Source organism: Temnothorax curvispinosus, unplaced genomic scaffold, assembly GCF_003070985.1.
Source record: "Temnothorax curvispinosus isolate PA1 unplaced genomic scaffold, ASM307098v1 QBEX01017148.1, whole genome shotgun sequence".
NCBI classification, from domain to species: Eukaryota; Metazoa; Arthropoda; class Insecta; order Hymenoptera; family Formicidae; genus Temnothorax; species Temnothorax curvispinosus.
In genome coordinates, this window is record NW_020226928.1 from 726,350 (window position 1) to 747,953 (window position 21,604).

Consider the following 21,604-nt stretch of genomic DNA (forward strand, 5'->3'; position numbering starts at 1 on the left):
TTGGTTGGCTTTGTCCATGTCGTCTGGATGCCATATACGCAAGGAAAAAACGCAGATGATATAACTTGGAATAGAAACGGTTACACTTGGAAGGGCGCGTTTATAAGAACCATCTGGTCTGACATAATTTATCGCGGATGTAGCGACTTCAAAATTAAGTTTAACTTCAAATTAATGACTTCTCTGCCTTAATTGCCTTTGTCAGCAACGCCACCAGAATAATTTCAACGCATGATGACGCACACAAGTATACTCTGCATGGCGCATATTTAATATTCATAGTAAAATTATATTCTACACAATCCTCGCATTATCACATGCTGCGGTTCGCTAATCGATTAACGGTGACACTTTAATTACCGATCATATCTGTTTCACGTTTTAATGGTGTGTCAGACAGATTACCATATAGCCACCGATGATATAATTAGTAATAATTCGCAACGGATGTAGATATCAACGACTTTCTTTTTTTCTGGCCTCCTCCCTTTCTCTTTCTCTCTCTGCTTAATTAGTGGATTATTTTTTTATACGTAAACTTTATGACGTATGATCATAATTTTTTTTGTTCCATTTAATTAACAATTTCTGATTTTTTAAATAACAGGACCGGTTATTGAATTCAACAAGAAATACGGTAGTTGTCAAGCGTTGTCACACAGAACGCAATTAATTGCTCTGTTAATCGTAATATATACAATAAAATGAAAATCAAATGAGGATTCGCGCGATTTATTGACGGATATCGTTCATAATTCTCTTCGGCGCTTTATGATTGTCGGAGGTCGCAATACGAAAATCTTGTTATGTAAAGTTGATCTTGTCGAATGCCATCACGTGCATCTGTGTTTCGATTGAAAATCACGCTCGCGAACGCCGAACGGGACCAAAGCAAGAAAGAGAGAGTAAAGATATAGGTATAGTAAAACCGCGCGCGCAAGGCATTAATAGATATGCGTGATCGTTTATTGATGCAAACGATCTGCCTTCGTTTTCGAGATTCTTCCGATGTCTCTCGGTCATAAAGACTTGTTTATTGATGAATATTATCGCGCTGCCGCCGGCATATCGGCCTTGACGAAAGATCCGCAACCGGTTACGTCATCCCGAAAAAACGTTTCGACGGCCTTGCTTGACGTTCGGGTCGAATAAATTTCGTGCGTGGTTTCTTTTTCCGCGCGACGGGAAAAGAAAGCGCAGAGCGTGGTGTCAGCGCCGCGTTTTAATTAGGTCCCTAAATCGACGAGAGAGCGACTTTCGCGACCTCGACCCGCGCCACTCTCTTCTGACGAGGGTGAGTCGAAACAATCGATCCGCCGCCGCGGCCGCCGCCGCGCCGTTCAAGCATCCGCCACCCGTCCTCCGTCCGCCGTACTCGAGCTTGCTACCTCGCATTCCTCGCAACCTCGGCGAGAAATATATATTCCCGCGTAAAATTGCGCTAACGCTGTTATTGTCTCGTGTATTGTCGCTTCTATATACGCTCGACGGTGGCGTCGTTGAATTTTTACATACCATTGTTTCTCGTGGCGGGTTTAAATATTTATTGCCTGTCGTGTAACCGTCGCGGCTACCGAGATATACGTCCTGCCAACCTGCGAGAGTTGCGTTATTATATTATTATGTGACGCCGGGATATATGTTCGACAGCTGACATTTACGTCGGCAGCTCATTCGCGGGCAAATCCTTCATCAAATTCTACATATCGTCAGCGTTTTTCTCCTATCGTCAGTTGCAGTAATTTTTAGCGGATCTGTGAAACAAATATGATAACTAGCTTTTCAAAATGTATATATCCATATATATATCCATCAACGTCTTTCTATTTTAATTGCGTGCGTAATCTCTCGTGTATATTATCAATCGGAAGTTTTCGAGAAAAAGAGTCTGTGATGTTCATCTAATTGCTGTTATCGCGCGCGGAGACGAAAATAGAATTATTATTTGCGCAACTTGATAACGTGATGCATGGCACGAGAGCTCGAAAATTGCGATGCTCGCTCGCTTTGGACAAGGTTCTACGAATTGGATTAATTATCTCCGTCTCTTATCCTGTTTTGTGCCTCTTGAAGCTGCTATCCCCGCAGCTGTTTTAACTGCGACTCTATCAAAACGTCAAAGCGAAATCTTGACGGCGTTATCGGCGACTCAAGGTCAGCATTGGAGTAATTGCCCAAAGTAATCGTGACATTGTGTAAAAAGTCGTCAGATAACATTTGTACGCTGATTTTGGAAATCGCGTTATTAATATACATTGTGTGCAATTAAGAAGAAATTTTTCACCAATTTTTACTTGAATTAATAAATCCGTTCGCTAGTCGTACGTGCCTATCCTTTCAATAAAACTACACGTTTTGCAAGTATAATCTTGTATTGTATCATCATTTTAGAGCGATCTACTTTTGATATATTATTTTTACAGTAATCCATCCAAATTTTATGATAATTATCTTGTATCATTATTTTAGAGCAATCTACTTTTGATATATTATTTTTACAGTAATAATCCATCCAAATTTTATGATAATTACAATCTTAATTGTATTTATTAAAAGTTTAGGATAATTTTTAATGGCCGAAACGCGCGCGTTGTAAAAGAATCACTTACGCTACGTAACGTTTCGCTCGAACTCCTTTAACTTTTATTTCGCGTGTTTTTGATACGCAGATAATATTAATGATATTTATACGGATCGACTAAAAGGGGACACACTGTGTACTGAATGGCATTTCACGTTAGTGTTAATCTGCGTCATCGATGCTATAGCATACTTCAATCAACTGTATAACGCGCGCATCCTCTTCACTTAACAGATAATCAACAAAATAGATATACAATTTCTACAACACTTCCTAGGTTTTCAGGAACCTACCGTTTGTCGTAAACGTCGTATAATCGTAAACATTACCGCCCTCGTGCGTTAAATGTTTCACATATGATTATACGATGTCATTGTGATTTACAATTGTGGAAGATAACATTAATTTAACTTTCTTATCAAGCACCATTCGCAAGTATCAACAAACAATCGGCTTATCTTTAATTTCTCCGGTTTTTATCTCCGCGGATTAATGATCGCGATAGATTGCAAATATTTCATGTACGCGACCGCGTATCCTAAACAGCGTTTTGCGCGTCATATCGCGCCTTTCGCCCTTTCCACCCGTTTCTCGAGCTGTCCCCGTGATATCGTTTGTTAACGTTTATAGCGCGCGCTCCGCTTTCCGACACGAGATACTCGGGAGTTGATCGAATAGGCACTCGGCCAGATACGCAGCGGATACCAGTCGCTACGCCAAAGCGCCGATTGTTTATTGCCGGTGACGTGTCTCCGCGGGGGAAGCGTCGCGCGAGATAAATATTTCGGATGGCGAATTATTAATTCAATGTGTGTTAAACCAATTAGACTGACTTTCGCGGGGACGATTGAGAGATTTATAACCGAAGTCGAGACGAGGAGAGAGATAAATTGACCGCGCCGCGCGATTCCAGAGAGAAGACCTCGGGCGCGCGCAAACAGATCGTGAATCGAATGAAATCACCACCGCCTTAGCCTTGATCTATAACTGTCTTGTACCCGAGAATGCGCCTCGCATAGCGCCCTAACAATGCGCTTGATCCTTTTTAGACGGGGCACATTGTAACGTTATATATTTGTAGCTACATAGATACCTATATCGCATATTTGTCGATTGTCCATCCAACATTGTCCGCACCGCCGGTCTTTTTCTTCGTGACAAAAATATATTTTATCTCCGTGTGACGCGCACGTGGCGCGTGGCGCCAAAGAAGTGATCAGTCAACACTGTGATTTAAAATGAAGGTTTAAATATCTGACCGCGACTCACCAGTGGAAGTTGCCACATGATTATGTATATTTATTTTATAGTCTTTTTCACGGTTTAGTCATAAGTCATAACGAAGAGGTTTATTGGGGGGTTAGGCCGTTATAGCTTTGATCCTGTTATATAAGCTATTCCAGCGCACGAGCAAAAAAGATTAGGGCCATAAATGCACGTGTCAAGATGCCGCGAACGCATGCTTGCTTTCCTCACTTCGATCATTTTATACGTATGCACGGACGAGCAACAGGTCGTTATTTCCAAACACTTGTGATGTAACGCATAATCCAGCAACATTGTACCGAATAAGAGTGTTTGCGAATTGAACGCACGCACTCAGTTTCCACAAATTATAAAGATAGTTATCAAAATTATGTGTTAAATTATATTTATGTGAATTATATAATTTTATGCACCGAACAGATATAATGATAAACGGAACGGATTAATTGCGTTGTACTCTACGTAGTAGATTGATAATATGTCAATTAGTGCGGAGAAAAATATACGTCATTTGTTTTCTTTTGAATATCCGATTGCGCAAGCCTGCAATACGTTCATGAAGTAGTATTTAAGTTACAGCAATCCATCAACATGTCAATCTATCAATGCAGGATTTATCGCTCGAATAATTCGAAGAAATTTTTATTGATCCCTTTTGTAATTTGTAGACTTCCGGAGAGACATACATATCTCGTATGTACATTTAACCTTTAAAACCCGGGAAGTCAATTTTTTGAGTTTAGACTGGTTTCAGTTTTTTTTCTGGAATATTACTTTTTATATATTAGCATATATTAAAAAATGTTTTTTTCTGAAAAATTAAAACATTTACCTGGTTTCTAAAGGTTAAATTACCGCAAAAAAATGGAGAAAATAAAAAACCCCATCCGGTTTAAAAAATTAATATAATTATATATTATATTAAAAAATTCATTTATATATTTATATAATTTTTTATTACTAATATTATAGTTAGGGATAAATATTATCGTGTTTATAGTTGGGGAACAGAAGTCTTAGTTAGGGACTTTGAGAATATGTGGGATTGATAATTATCGATGAATAACAATTATGCTAAATTTATAACTATGATGAATTTAACGATGAATATAGTTCAAGAATATTTATTATGAAATGACAATTTGATAAAACATTTCATGTTTTATGAAATCTCGATGATACTTTTAATTAAATGCTAGAATGACTCATATGATCTCAAGATCGATGATCAAGAGGACCGCATTAATGATACCCTGCAAAATGGATAACCAAATTGGATATAAAGAATTTCTGTTAAATACTGACGTACTCTCAGTAAGAAATAGATCCACGATTGTTTAATCTCATATCTGTACTTTGCTACTTATAAACGATTTAAAAGTAAACATGAAGTCGGCCGTTCTTGCACTTTAATGGTGTCTCATCAATTGAAATTTATATTTGAAATACGTTTAACAAATAATTTTATATATAGCCTTATATATAAAACACATACACTTGTGTGCATGTATTTGTTATGTACATATATATATACATATATACACATGTCGCACGCATCAAAATAGTTCGAAAGTATCAGCGCTATAAATATACACACGTGTAAGATATACACGCGATTGTTTATTGAAGTAGTAGTACATGCATACACATATGTTATTAACTATTATCATGTTTATGCCATGGCCTTATTTCTGTGCATAATTGTGCAATATGGTAGCATATGGTATACCAGTTTATGTACATTGTGGGAAACTGTACAATGTAATAAAGATGTTATGACTTCTGCGTGGGAGACTAATGACAATTTAAGATACTTGTTATGGGAGATAAATTAGACCTGTGATTATATATAAATAATTAGGATCGATTATTTATACATATTTATTTATAAATTTTATTTATATATATCATCATATAATTAAGATAAAACTTGTGTTTCTTATATTTAGATTTTAGTAGTTTTTACAGAAGCATATTATTATTGTTGAAGAAAAAGTGTTGCTTTTTCTTAGAATTGCAATTCACATTTTTCTCACAACTTTTAATTAAATTCACTGTGTATAAGAATTCTCTACAGAGAATGTTTATCGTCATTACAACCAATGACATCCTTTTAATAAGATCGAACCGGTTTTCCTCATATTATGCGAAATATTGGAGATGATAATCCGTACGAAATTTTATACGACAAATTTATTTTATCCCCGAATTTATGGAAATATACGTGTCACTTACGTCATTATAGCATAAGGAAATGTGTTTCTATAAATGCAAAGGTATAGAATAACTTGTTCTATTTTGTATGCTAATGATTTGTGGACGTCACTGAATTTCGCTTGTTTTCGTTCTTTGTTACAGCAATCCACGTGCGTCGCGAAACATGGCGGAGAAGCAACGCCGCGACAACCTCAACGCAAATATATCGACGATGGCGACCCTCGTGCCGAGCGTTGCTGGAAGTTCGAGGAGAATGGACAAAATATCCATCCTGAGATTAGCTACCGCCTTTCTGAGGACGCGCTACAGTAAGTCGACCTTGCGAGAACACTTCTCGCACCTCCCAATAAATCATTTTCTTAATGACTCGTTAAATTTTTACGCCTCACTCTATCGAATCATTTCTAAAAATTCTGGTCTATTATTATGGAATTGTTATTTTTGTTATTATGGCATTATAGTCTATTATTATTATTACTATTTATTACATTCTATTGTTAGGAGATTTGAATTATCTATCATATTGCATTACATTTTGTTATATTTTAACCGCTACGAACATAATTATAGACTACGAATAACTATATATATAAATCCGCTGTTAATCATTCGTTCGTATCGTTATAATTACGATTATACAGGTATGAAAAAAAGCATTACTCACGATCTTGTACATTATTTACAGCACTCGGAAGCGGCTCGATGAACTTTCCTTCTCCGCTGTTCAAAGATCAATTTGATCTGGAGCAATTTTTTGTGGACGTGAGTATACAACATTTATCTCTAATGTAGATCGACCAAGACGATCAACACTCTAGACTCGTTTTTCAAATCATAACAGCACCTGGTTGACAGCGAAGGATTCTTCCTCGTTGTCACCGCAGCAGGAAAAATCGTCTATGTCAGTCGACAAGTGGAGCAACATCTCGGTCATGTTCAGGTGAGTTTTCCTCATCATTAGCAATATAAAGAATCAATCTCCATTAATATGATCGAGGACTATAATTTTGCCGATGTTTCTCTCTTGAAACTTTTTTTGCCGTAAGCTCTTTATTTTATCAATTGCACGAATATCGCGGATATTTTTTCCGCTGAGGAAGAATTTATTTTAAAAGACTCTGTAGAGTGTTGAAGGATTTAATTGGTTTTTACATCCCGGAATACTAACGAAAGCGTCGAATAATTTATAATCTTGAAGACATCGACTTTCGATACGAATAAATTATATTAGTTCCGAGAAAATCATGAATTTCTTATCGCGTTTGTACCTTGATATTTTGAATGTTTGAAGTGCTTAACATCGCGAAACGATTTAAGTTTCCTTTACTCCCTTCGTGCACGCAGCAATTGAAAAGCCGATTGATCGTGAGTGCCAGAATTATCCTTGTTTCAATCGACCGCGTACTCGTCAATATTCATCCTCGATGCCTCGATAAGCAGTAGCGTCAGATAAAAATGCAAGCGTATTATACGAATGAGAGAACCTGCGCCTGTACACTTTTTCAATATATTGTTTACCGGAACATAGAAACGATTAATATTACGTTTTTTCGTGCATCGATGATAAGATGAAGCTTGTCATCGTTCAAAACTATTTACCTCGCAACTATTAACCGAAGCTATATTTACGCACCATCGACATTTTCACGGAATTCTACATCTCTTCCGCGGTAGATCTTTTTTACAATGTATTTGTACTGCGGCGGTTGAAATGTGCGTGTGTACGGGCATTTTCGCGCCGGCGCGGCGCGCCAACAAGATGAGCGGCGGGCGAGGGAGGGTGTACAGCATAGGGCAGCGATCGCGATCTCGTGGCCGCAGCTGCAGCCTCAGCTGCAGCACCGACCTACCCTGTAGCGCGCGGAGTTAGGAATTATCGATCAAATGAATGCGTGCAACGCAAATATGCTCCCATGGCAACCGGCGGCGCGCTCTGTGTTGGCCTCCTCTGTGCCCTCTGCTCCTTTTCGCTCGGCGATGAAAACGTGTGTGCCCACCAATATCCATCAGCACGTTCGTTTTGCGTATTTGTACGCGGGAATTTGCCCGCGCGCGCAATCGTACGCGAAAAGATTGCACGTCCGGTCTTTCTCTCTCTCTCTCGTGCGCTTTTTCGACGAAAAATTGCGTCGCTGCAAATGAAGCGTGCGATGATCCCGCTTGGTAATTATTCATCGGATCCACGTGCGACTTTTCCCCGGAAATTCACGTGTATTTAACTTCATGCATATCTATATGCATATCTCTCGCTCGGGTTCGGCGAGTTTCCGCAGAAATCCATTTTAATTCGTGGAACATGAAACTGAAATGTTAAGGAATTTCGTTTACGTTAATTGTTTTTTAACTAATGACTCCCGAACGATTGAAGGTACAGTTAAATATTTTAAATATAACCAACGGATATTTTTACGTAATATACGTAAAAATCCCGGCAAAAATATTTTTCATATAACAGCGTGATAATAGCTTGGATTAAAAATTATAGAGTTTTTGTTTTCAATTTAATTAAATATTTGGTTAATTAAATAGTATAGGGTTTAATGAAGTAACGATATAGAGATATCATTATGGGATTTAACTTTATTACACTTTATACTATAATAGCAATACTGTTTAATTTACAAAAGAGAAGAGTTATATAAATTATTAAACGAATTATTATTTAATAATAATTCTTAATAATATAATTATATTATTAAACGAATTATTATTATTCGTCATTCCATCAATGTCTATTTCTCGCATTAGAAGAACGAACGATAACTCTATATCGTAACACGCGAAATTTGGTTCGTCGAGAAATATTAATTAAACCAGACGAGAATTGGGTAAATCGCCGCGAGAATCAGTACGTAAAATGGAGCGTGTGATTAACCGGAGGCGGATTTAAGGATCAAGTAATGAACGTTACGGGAATAATGCGCGTGCTCATTTATGTCTTGCGATAAAATCAGACCGGCTAACTATCCGCTACAGATATTAAACGAGTATATTGTATGCGGAATAATTAGCGCGATCGACATTGAGATACGTATAACGAGAATCTCGCTTTGCTACCCGCTCTGCTTGCTTCTTTGTCCCTGGCGTAGCGTCGCCATCCGACAAGATCGGCGTGCCAGCTTTTCCGAACTATCGGAGAGACGTCGTAATTATGCACGTGACGCTGCTCTCTCTCTCTCTCTCTCTCAGCGATCAGAATAATTTTATTTCGCTCAAACTCGGCGCGCTATGATAAGACGAACTCAAAGAAACTAGCTGAGAAATTCTTCATGCGGATATAGAACTGCGCAACACACTGAGGAGATATTAAATGGATATACGAAAAAGAGACGATAAGAAAAAAATATAAATAGTACAAAAAGTACCTCGTATTTTTATCTTCGGATTGGAAATTGCAAATGCAGAAACGGGAAAATACGTTCAGAGATATCTTACGTCAGATTCAAACTCCGATGTTAAAAACAAGGTTCATTTTAAAGCAACTTTTGCCATGAGCGTTGCACACGTGTCTGAAAAATTCGATACGTCAGAAAGTCTAAATCTGTATAGTTTTTTTTTTTTTTTAGATTTTTAGATGTATATTTCATTGATTTGATTTTTCTCCCTCGCTCATTTCTTTCATGAAATTGTATGAATGCTGTCAAGTGCGAACGTTTATCCTTGTTTTCTGCGCAAACAACAACATCGTGTCCTCATCGGAATCTACCATCTAAATTTCTACGACGTTGCCAATCTTAGTGAAAGGTCGTGCGAAACCTCATCGTTCGTCGGACGGTTTGCGTGGAATCAAGTCAATAACCGACCCATCGATTAGAAACCGAGTCGCCAGCCTACATATAAGGATCCCCGGATAATCGAAATTTAGAAACAAAGGAGGTCAATGGCGTACAGCCGGATCTTTTAAGCGGTATCCAGAACCACATTCACGAAGACGCTTCATTGATCCTTTCCGTTGTTCGCGAACGTGAAGTAATTAAGGTAGTCCTTTCGCAGCACCTAGTCAAGTAATAGTCCGTCATGAGGTAATTAAAAACAAACATATTGCAACATCCCAATAATTATAATAATATAAAATATGATTTTACACGCATGACGATTTAATCGTATTTAATTATTTACTAATTAAAAAAATATCACAATAGTGGTGCGGTTGGACTCGATTCTATAGGTGCTGCAAAACGACTACCTTATAACAACGCGATTAATTGTACACGCGAGAGAAAGGCTTACATGCTTTTTTTAGTTATAAACGGAGAAGTTCCGTACACGCGTGTATACGAAGGTATACGAAGCTCCTGTCCGTCGGGGTCTTGATTTCGCAAGATCTTCGGATTCCCACGGTCACATTGAGCCGCGCTTAGCGAAACAATTCCTGGCGGCGTACCTATATAGGATCGTGCGAGCGCTAAGAATAGCTAAGCGACCAATTTTGGTGCTTTCGGCAAGGAAAATGTGGGTTTAGGCCGTTGACGCAAGAGCCCCTCTTCAAGACAAGGTCTTCAAGACAATATGACGTGGCAAATATCACGAGCTTCGAGGAATATGCCTGTGACGTAAACACATAAATTAGGATGAGAAAATTTACGATGTTAGGAGCGAGAAGGGTCTTGGATCTCTTCGGCAGATCATAACGTCGTTTTTGCATTTATATCTCTCGATAATACAGTTATTGCGAAGAGATTTCCGCATTTTCAACTACTTACTTTCTAACTCTGGCTTTTCTCTTCTTGCACCATGATTTCGTAGGAAATTGGCTGTCAATTTCAGACTCGGTTTACGAGGAGCTATCAAACGCAAATCCGCGTAATTGTTATTCCTTTACGAAACGGCACGGAAGATAAAAATCTCGTTTCTGTTTATTAATAAATTTTGCGAATTTATCTCTTCTTTCGACTAGCCGAATGGTCCTTCGCTCGTTTTGAAAAGCCATAGGACCCTAATAATACTCTTATTCGCCATTCATTCGTGGCGCGTGCTAATCTCACCCTCTGTTATACAATGACTTGTTACATATATAGCCTATCTGCGATCATTCATTGGATTGAATTGAGTTGTGGGGAGATAATCGTGTTGGTGTAAGCGACGCTAAAGAAGCATCGAAACCCTAATAATCTAAAGTCTGGAAGGGCGGGAGAATCAAGAGATTCTTCCCAGAAATATTTCTTTCGAACGCGTGTCTCTAAACGCTAGAAACTAGCCTAACTAACTTTAGGGTTATCGCCCTTATGTTTGCGTTCAAGGTCGCACGTGTTTACGTGAATTGACCCCGAGATCGCTTCCAGAAAATCGCACACGACAAACAACAGGAAGGATGAACCATTCACACGTCACTAGAACGAGAAGGCGCTCGACGCCGAGAGGCGCCGATCGTCCGGGCAAAATTAATTGAAATCCATAGAGATCCACGCCGAATTAGAGAATTCGCCGGAGACTTTAATGCGCGTTTCAAATTCTCGTTCTTGGATTTTACGGGTTCTCAGATTCGCAGTTCGTAGCGGGGGCGGGGGTGGGAAGCTCCGCGAATATGCGCTATCCGCGCTTCTCACCTCCCCTGGCTGCCCGCGAGCCCTGAAGGTTTCCTCCGTGTTTCTGCGAGAAAACAACGAGGCGGATGGCGGTGGGATGGCGGCCGTGAATAAAATGTAAAAAAATGTCCCCCGCGCGCTATATCGATCGCTGGCGCGTTTGCCGGTGGCGCTCCAGATTCGCAGGCGTAACGATAATTCGCCACTCTGCTGTAACGAACCAGCTCTTGGAAGCCGGCCGAGTACCACTTCTTTCTATCTCTTTCTCTTTCTCTCTCTCTCGCTTTCGGCCCTACTTGTGCAGGAGATGCCAGAACTGGCGGCGATGGAGAAGGATGGCAAGAAAAGAGGAGTAGGTGGAAAAAGGACAGACGGGGACGAGAGTTGTTTGCGAGCGTAGTTTGTGGCTTGCTCTCATTTTTTAAGAAGGCACTCACAATCAGCTGTATTGTTCTCAAGGAGAAACCTCCTGCCGCGAAAACAAGCTCCGTCGCCGACGTGGTGCGCCTCCATCGTCGTCGTCGTCGTCGTCGTCATCGTTGTCGAAGTATCGCGTCCGAGGGCTGACGCGATGTGTAGAGCCCTTCACAGAAGGAGTCTGAGGACTTCGCGAACGAAACTTTGAAGTACCTGTTCGGAGAATACACAAAGATGCACCCGTGTGCATGCATGGAAAATTTCTAGAATCTAAACACGTCAATGGCTACACTTCAGCTTGAAATAATTATTTCTGCTACAATAGCGAAAGTTAATTAATGAACGATTTAATTATATTTTAATTTATTTCTTAAATAAAATGTAATTATAAAAAAATACTGAAGATACCATATTGTTTTACCGAAGGTGAGGAAGGAATGTCGATTCTTTTCCTTCCACAGTATCGGATTATACTTATCCGATCGTCTTATTTATTCTGAAAACGCGAAAGTAAAATTGATCGATTGATAAAAATAAGTAGGCGACTAAAGTTTCTCGCACGCGCGCGTGACTTTCCTCGTAACTCGTAATTCTAATGATGAATCTTTATCCTTAATACAATATAGGGACCAGGCGACTGTTGCGCGACTGTATTACTGCCGATATATATGTATAAGTCACAAGTTAACAAAGGTCATCACCGGTGCGCGGATTCATCTAAACTTGGAAATTAGTCTCTCACACGTTCTGAACTTCGGAATTGTGTTTCGCAGAACGAGCTGCTGGGTCAATCCCTATATAATTTCATCCATCCCGAGGATCATGACGTGCTCACGCGTAATCTCACCCCCGACGGGATGCAGCCGATGTCGGCGCCGTCGCCGGCGGGCGTCGCGCAGGTGTCCGAGTTGGCGCACGACAACAGTTCCAGCTCCTCCGAGGACTCCGCGACGACGAGCAGTCGCCGGACGAGCGAGAGCAGGACCAAACGCTTTTCCGAGCAGAGACGACACTTCCAGATCCGGATGGCGCAACGCGCCAACTCCAGGCGCGATCACACTCAGCATCAGTGCTTCGACGTTTCGGGCCTTCTCCGGCTCGCGGAGGCCTGCAAGAACGCGGACGTCAGCGGGAGCAGAGGGAGACAAAGAGGTAAGGACTTGATTGTCCTTCCGACATCGATAGATATAAGATGTTATCTCGTAACAGCTTGAGATTTGGCGTCGTTTTGGCGTAAATGGAATTTGATACGTCCGGTAAATTTAACTTTAGAAGATAAATCTGAAAAGATTTGAAGCGCGTCAAGAGCGCGGTCAGAATACGAATTTAATCGTCAAATTGTTTTCTATTTCCCTTCTGTGTCGCTTAATTTATGATTGTGCCCTGGTCCATTATCCTGATTGGTTTGCATAATCCAAAACGCAAACATTACGGTTCGTTATGCGATAAACGTTACATCCTAATTAGTTTGCATAATCCAAAACGCAAACATTACATTTCGTTGTACAACACAAACGTTACATTTCGAATATGGTACGCAAGAAGCGTAACAACCGTGATGGAGAACGATCGTGATCGGCATGCATTTTAGCATGGCTCAGGTACATGATACCTCTCAAAACCTGAACTTCAGATTGTTGTTATTCCGCTTCACGTTGGGATTCACCCTCTGATTCTAGCGATCTTTGTATAAAATATTTTATTGAAATATGAAAGAACAGTCTAATCGTTAAGTTTTGACAAGCTATCGCGACTCGAGTCAGATAATTGATTCATGAATCAGTTCGATAAAAAAAAGAAAATCCCCGGCCATTAAGTAATTTAGATCAGGGAGGATGTCTAATCGCGGATTCACAAACCAATTGCGAACGAAATGTCATTTACGTTCACGTGGCGTTTAATCCGATTACGATTCAATCGACGGCCGCCGAGTGTCTCGGTTACGCTGTTTTATCGCGTGGCACGGCTAACAACAAGATCGTTCCCATCGCGATTCGAATAATCCTATCGTGACTGCTGTGTTGCGTCGGCAACCGCAGACGTTCCTTCCGTATAAATCAGCAATATCGTGCCTCATTACGTATTCCATGTCGAACGGTCCCGCGCGGTGAGCGACTCTCGTGCGCGTATACCTCGGATCGATGGTCTTGTTTTATCGCGCGACACACGGCTGAAAAACCTGTACGGCTGGTTTCGAAATGGGTATCGCAAATATTTACGCTACTCCTGTATTTAAATTTAGACCTTCGCCGTCGCGCGGACGAAGATACGTAGGCGCAGCGTCACGAGTGTTTAACGTAGGCTCTTCTTTCGTTTTCTTTTTATTTTTTTTTCTTTCCCGCTCGTGTCTAAGATGAGAACCGAAACGCGGCGAAAAACGCCGTGTAGAGAGACGCGCTCGGAGAGACGGACCGGCCGACACGCGCGGGCCTTTAACCGTGCCCGCCGATCCTTATTACGCTGGATATCCAGACCTGTCGGCCCTGTCGCGCCACTTTTCAGCTCGCGAATTCCTTAATGTCTTTCGAATCACTCTCTCCCTGCCCGAATACTTAATGGAAAGCCAACATCCGACGTAACTTTCCACTTTTCGGCGTTAAATAATCTCGGTAAGCTGGTTCGAAATTATATTTTCACCGCGGATAGAGCTCACTCTCGGGGAAAGTAAAATATGATTTACGTATTTGCATTTTTAAACCTCTCTTATCTTCTCCAATAATCTTGTGGTCCAATGCCTGATCAATGCCCTGGAAGCGAACCTCGGCCACTCTTTAGCCGATTTAATTCAACAAGATGGTAGATTTAAATATCGCTTCTCGATGAGAAGATTAATCGATTTTCTGATGGTATTTTTCTTATTGATCCAATTCTCTCCTGGGACGATCCTCTCTTTTTACCTCGCTCTGATTTGTACCTCGTGCAATCGCTGATTGTTTGCTAATGATGACGATTTTGGAATGGCTTTTCCAGAAACCACGGGAACCAGCAACGACATCGTTTTCACCGGCATAGTGACCATGCCGAAGAAGCGGTCCATCACCGAATTGTCGATACTGGACGCGAATAAAGACGAGTACGTGACGCGGCATCTGGTCGACGGGCGTATCATTTTTTGCGATCACAGGGTGTCCGTCGTAGCCGGGTTCTTGTCGGAGGAGGTATCGGGCCGGAACGCGTTCAGTTTCATGCACAAGGATGATTTCAGGTGGACGATGATCGGCCTACGGCAAAGTAAGTTTCCGCATTTAAATGTAATTAGCGCTAAGCCCTCATTGGAATACTTGCCGCACCACTCGGCAGCTGTCACATTTTACAACTGATACCAAGATCTTTTTTCTTTCTCTTCCCCTCTCTTTGAAATTCGAAGAAAAATTAGCTAAAGCATTCGAGTAATATTATGTCACTTCCTAATTTTATCACTTCCGAATAAGCCATTAAAGTTGTACACGGCCGTATATTTACATTAGTTTACATTAATAATGTTATATTATGCATTACGCCAGCATTATTTTAATGGATTCAAGCTTTACGACGCGATCGTTTATGAGATGTTTTACATGCTATTTCCATAACCAATTGCAATTTGAATATGTCAACAAAGTATATGTAAAACGACTTATTTAGAGTCCGATGTAACGGGTCAAATATCATTTTGTTCTTGTAATTAATCACGATTTGTTATGCATTTGTAGTGTACGACCGTGCCGAAACGTGTGGCACGTCGTGCTACAGGTTAGTCACGAAGAACGATGGATTCATCTACTTACGGACCCACGGTTATTTGGAATTCGACAAGGATACGCAAACAGTGGAATCCTTCGTTTGCGTCAACACCTTGGTATCGTAAGTATTCGCATCTTAAAATAGATTGCGGGGCAAGTGACAAGGCGAACAAGGTTTTGATTGATCCGAATAACGATATTAACGAGCAATAAACATTGAAGGATCTTTTTTTCTAATTATTGTGGAATTATCATCACTCAAAATTAAAAAACTTGTTGAGTAATTGTTGAGACCGCGAGACAATTTATTAAACGAAATTTCTGCTTTTTCACTCGCTCCAACCCATCTTTCCAAGAAGAAAGAGCTCTTCTTTTTGTTTCTCAAGTGCTAAAGCAAATACGTCGGATATCATATAAGGTGTATTATATTCGACATAAAGCAATGGGAAAATTTTGTACGCAGGGAAGAGGAAGGGATTAAACTAATGAAAGAGATGAAAGCAAGGTTTTCTGCCACCGTGTCCGCAAGTAACAGAGGTCTTATTCCGGCTAGCGACATTAACTCATCGATAGAATTGGTAAGTCAAACTGTATATGTATCATGTTTGTAGATATAATACACTTTCGTTTACATTGTGCATGATACTTTGAATAAGAAGATTGTTTAACGATCTGAAAATAATGGTTTATTAGAACTCAAACTCCCAGCCACCGAATCCGAGATGTGATCTCGAAGATCCAGCGAAGCTCGAGGATGCTATCACTCATCTAATCAGCGACCTACCCTCACCGGCTATGTCGGAGGACCGTTTCTCCCCCTCGCCGATGCCGCACACGCAATACGTGAAGGCTGCTATATTTTCTTCTCGTATGCCCCCGGCTGCCGCGCAAGCCAACAAGATTGGTATCAATAAGATCGACCACTGCCTTGTTATCCAAGGCAAAGGCAAAGTAACTCCGAAGCAAGAATCCAAACATACGATCGGAAAACTGATTAATCCTAGTAGCGCGGAGCAAAGCCCGATATCGAGTTTGGAGGGTGCGATGCCATCCGGCAAGTCTTTGTCAAATTTTGAAATGATGAACGCTGCCCCCAACAGCCATGGCAATATCCAGAACGCCGATATGTCTGCACAATCAAATCTTGCCGCTCTTAAGTCTAGTAAGAGCTCTCGCGCGTCACGTAATCATACATCATGTTTGGACATTTCTCAAAATACGAACGTCTTAAACGCGCAGGAAAGAATAGACCAGTGCAATGTGAATATGTTGTCGCCAAACACTCTAAACGACGACACCACATGCAATATCAAGGTGGAACGTGGCATCGAAGAGACATTTAATTGTTTGGAAAAGCAGGAGTCGGTACTGCAATACTTCGACGACAGCGCGAGCGACAGTTCTATCGTCTCGTCAAAAATCGAGATGCACAATCGGTGTCCATTGAAGAGGATATGTAGCAATGAGGATCTTTTGGCGATGCATAGTAAAAAGAGACCCAATGATGTATACGCATCGATAAATGCGAACAACGAACAACAACGCATTTCTTATTTGAAATGTAAATCTTTCGCGGCTGAGTATCGAACGTTCTCGGATGAATTTAATCAGTACAATGACATCAATTCGCATTTGCTGACGATGGAATCTGCGCCTAATTCAATTCTGCACGATGTCGGAAACGACTATCAACAATTGGTAGATCCCACTGTGCCGCTGGTCGTAACAAATCACGAGCAGTTTGAGTTGCCGGAGGATACGTTGCTAGGTTCGGAACTGGAAAAAATTACAAATCCAGGTAAATTACGATAGTAACTTCTTCGATAGCGCCTCAGCCCTAATTGAATCTTGGTCTCCTGGAGAAAAGCAATTTTATGTGTTTCTTTGGCTTTATTCTGGTTTTATTAAAGATGTAATTTTTATAGAAAGGGATTGTAAGTCCTTTGCTCTATCTCCAAAAGTAAGAGACTGAGTTTTGTTTTAAAGAAAATGAGATATTCTATTTTGTAATCTTTGAATAGTACATGATATAGTCTATACTGAATGTGTATTGTATTCATAAGTCTCACATTGTCAGCTAAATTTAATTTCCCAATTTAAGTCACATTACAGCGTTATAGAATCAATTGCATATAATGAATAACATATTCTTGAATAGATTTTGTTCTCTTGCAGAACTTATGATGAAGATATTCGGCCGTAATGGATCTGCAGGTTTCGGAAGTGAGTTTACATATTATTCATAAATATTTTTGGAGGTGTATGTTCGTCAAATTAATTCTGATTAATATTGTTTCAGATTTTAACGAAGCAAAAATACAACAAATAATATCTAATGATGTAAGTATATAATGATAAATGTGTGATTTATTATAAATTAAATTAATTTAAAAAATGTGGATTAGAGATCAGTTATCTCACAAACGAAAGGTAAATTACGCAATATATTTACAGCAAATAGTCAATGACGAGTTACGTCGCACGCATTGTCAGCTAGAAAACAGTATAACATTGAACGAGTCCCATATGAACGTGTTGGCACGTGATCTCAAAAATTCAGCTCTCCGTATCCAAAGGGAAAATTTGTCACAGTTACGGGTAGGTTGATTTTGAAGAAATATCGCGCAATATATTAAGATTACTCATTATTTATTCGTTATTTTCTAGGCCGAGAATGATATACAAAAGCAAATGCTTAAAACTTTACAACAGGATCACTGTAAAATGCAAGTGAATGCCAAGCAGAAGCTTGGAATCTGAGAAATGGGATGGTCTCTAAGTCACCTCGCGAAAACGGCTTTCAAAAACGCGAGCTTAATATGATGATACATCCGGGAATTGTTTTAATTAATAAGAAACAAGCTTTAAAAGTTATCCTTTCCTTAAAAGACTAGGACAGAGCTCTCGGCATTCGCGTACGCGCAATTTGCATAATACCTCCTCGATTTGTGTTCTGAGATCTCTCTGTCTCGGATATCGATATCATCAAGATTTACGACGAAGATCTGGGTAATTATTATCAGTGCAGCAACGAATGGAGGTTTGCATCAGTGCGGGCGCCGTGTGTAAAACCGCTCAGCTCACGAAGAAGCCAAGACGTTGCTTAAGTTGACCGCAAGTGATTTACTTATTACTAAAGCAGTTTGTGTGTTCGCTTTCGATCCGCGTTTTCCCTTGACCAGTGGAAAAGAAACGAATGGAAAGACATTGAAAAAAGAACTCGCACAGTATAATCGAGTGATCGACGCATGTAAATGATTCTTTTTCTTTTCTTGTCGTTTTTACTCCGTGGGATTAAGGACTTTATCGCGCGCCGTCATGTAGAAGGACGCGTGCTTCGCTCACTAACTGATAATGCAAAGATCGTACAAAACCGCATTGTATACTGTTATTTAAAACGTTGATACATTATAACTGTACTCGCAAAGAAATGCACATTTCGAATCGATTTCTAAGGCGACGCTTCCAATCTCCCCACGCTCGGCGACCGAGCTGCCGATCACGCACGTGACGCTATGCCAAAAGAGTTAAGTTAAAAGTTAAATGGTTAAAAGTTGAACACTAGATTTTTTATTATTAAGTCTAATATCATATATATATATATATATATGTATTATATACATGTATTATATATATGTATGAAGTCATAATTTTATTATTATTATTATGGAACATATATACCCCGTGTTCCTTTTTTACTGGCAGTGTTGAAAATATATAGTTTGCGTCACGTAACTATAGATTTTTAGTACTGGCAGTGAATAAAGGAACACAACCATAGTACATTAATAATATAAAATTTAGTATTAAATTTTAACTGTTTAACAGAAGGTACGATCATCTCAGCATATTTTTGATATAGGAATGCTCCCGCGGCATAACAAACATGCGCAATCAGCAGCTCGGCCGCCGAGCCTCGAGCAACAGTGGAGGGATAGGAGGTGTCGTCTCAGAAATCGACTCGAAATGTGCCTCTGCGAGCACTGCATTATAAATAACAGTCGCTACTCAGGCAGATTTCCTGCGGCGATCGAGTGTTATGTAGTTGGCAATTTTTAAATTTTACGGTATAATGAACTTGTATATATGATATACATTCGATTTTAATGCAGCACGGCCGCGTATGGCACTTTCCTCGTGCTAACTCGCTCGCCGCAAGTCCGGTCGAGCTTGAATGCTACCTCTGCAATTACATATTTGTATCGGATGGATACGAAACCAGTTTCACTTTTTCTTTATTCTATCGGTTGTAATTGCAAATCTATGTTAAATATTAATAATACTCATAGTGTTGGCATTTTTTATAATTATAAAAGGACGTCACTGAAAATGTGTGAAAAGACAATTTGGTAATTTTAACGAATAATGTTTTGACTTATCGCATCGTGTAAATTTTATTATTGCATATTTATATGGAACAACAAAATATTAAATTTAAGGATATGTCTTAGGGTTGCCACACTATAGATCGGATTTGTCCTTACTTTTAGGGAGATAGTTTTACAACTGTATGTACCTGAGAATTCTACTTACGTTTAATTGTTCTTGTAATGTTTGGAAATTGAAAGTCCATTCACGTGTTATTAAAAAGTGATGACAAATATAAAATTAATCATTAAAAAACGAATCTCATTTTTTATTTGGTTATCCTTTTCCCCGTCATGATTACTGCTTCATACACGATTCTATTTTTTATAATGTTCTTTAATACTTTCAAAATGTGGTAACCCTAAATATATCTCTGAATTTTAAGTTTCCATAAATTTAATAGAAAACCACTGAAAATATATTTTAATTTTACAAACATAGAAACGTTAAACGTAATAATATAAAGTAAGTATAAATGAGTACATTTAAACCGACTCATATACTTATTTATAAAAAAATTGATTTGCATAATAAGGTTTTATAATATACATGAGGTTTTAATATGTATCTTTTATAATTTCTTGAATGACTTTTGATCTAACTGGCCTTGCTATCCATCCAATATCATGTTACTACGCAAACATACATTAATAAACGTTATTTTTATTTCATCGTTGGTTGACCTCCGCATTAATGAGTAATTGCGTGGAAATTGATACGGTTGACGTATATGTGTGTCAATTATTAAGATAAAATACATATTAGCCAATCGGGTTGCCAGCGATTACTTATGATGATGCGGGTCAGCGTGAATATAAACGTATTGTATATCGTAAAAGTGTTTAAAATGTAAAAGATATTAATATAAGAGAGTGACGGAAATTGTATATACTTGTCAACATATTCAGCACTGGCACTTAACAGATCTACAATCTTATTTGGATCCCACATGTACAGGTAATATAAAGACTGGCCATGTAAATAAAAATGTTAAATTTGATCTCAAATCGACAACGTTCAAGCGTTTCTTTTTTTCGAACAAAAATTACCCGGCGAGCATCTAGAATGTATATCTGTTATCTGCAGTCACATGCTGTCTTATGTGTATTAAGTTAATAAAAAATACATTTTTTTCTATACAGTGTTACACTAAAGAACTGATTTGAAACACACGAATTTAATACATATAAATTTGTCATGCTACGTTCTGTTGTTGTACATTTATCTTAATATACTTTGTGTAAGTTTTTCATGCTCCTGTTATCATGCATCAACTTGTGGGACTTGGAATTTTATTGTCACTTGTAAAGAAACAATGTAACAGCATATATACATATATATGTATGTATGCATGTACATACATACACATACACACAGATGCCATATATATGTGTATATATATATATATATATATATATATATATATATATATACACACGTATATACAAAGTGAGTTTTATTTCGTGTGCCAATTATCTCAGAAAAGATTTGTTTATTGGAAAAATGTT

At 39.2% G+C, this 21,604-nt stretch overlaps 1 protein-coding gene across 3 annotated transcripts in view; it reads left to right on the top strand.

The window, feature by feature from the left end:
* Positions 1-19,331, top strand: part of LOC112467300 — a 104,464-nt gene extending 85,133 nt beyond the window's left edge. For 2 of the 3 annotated variants that reach the window (XM_025035854.1, XM_025035855.1), the window contains 12 exons: positions 6,206-6,372; positions 6,750-6,826; positions 6,906-7,004; positions 12,780-13,158; positions 14,977-15,237; positions 15,699-15,849; positions 16,192-16,306; positions 16,422-17,526; positions 17,904-17,951; positions 18,028-18,068; positions 18,183-18,326; positions 18,396-18,488. In XM_025035854.1, the coding sequence (XP_024891622.1) occupies positions 6,206-6,372; positions 6,750-6,826; positions 6,906-7,004; positions 12,780-13,158; positions 14,977-15,237; positions 15,699-15,849; positions 16,192-16,306; positions 16,422-17,526; positions 17,904-17,951; positions 18,028-18,068; positions 18,183-18,326; positions 18,396-18,488 (2,680 nt within the window). Of the gene's footprint in view, positions 1-6,205; positions 6,373-6,749; positions 6,827-6,905; positions 7,005-12,779; positions 13,159-14,976; positions 15,238-15,698; positions 15,850-16,191; positions 16,307-16,421; positions 17,527-17,903; positions 17,952-18,027; positions 18,069-18,182; positions 18,327-18,395 lie in introns of all 3 variants that reach the window. The other variant, XM_025035853.1, reaches the window with a different exon arrangement.
* The last annotated feature ends 2,273 nt before the right edge of the window (positions 19,332-21,604 follow it).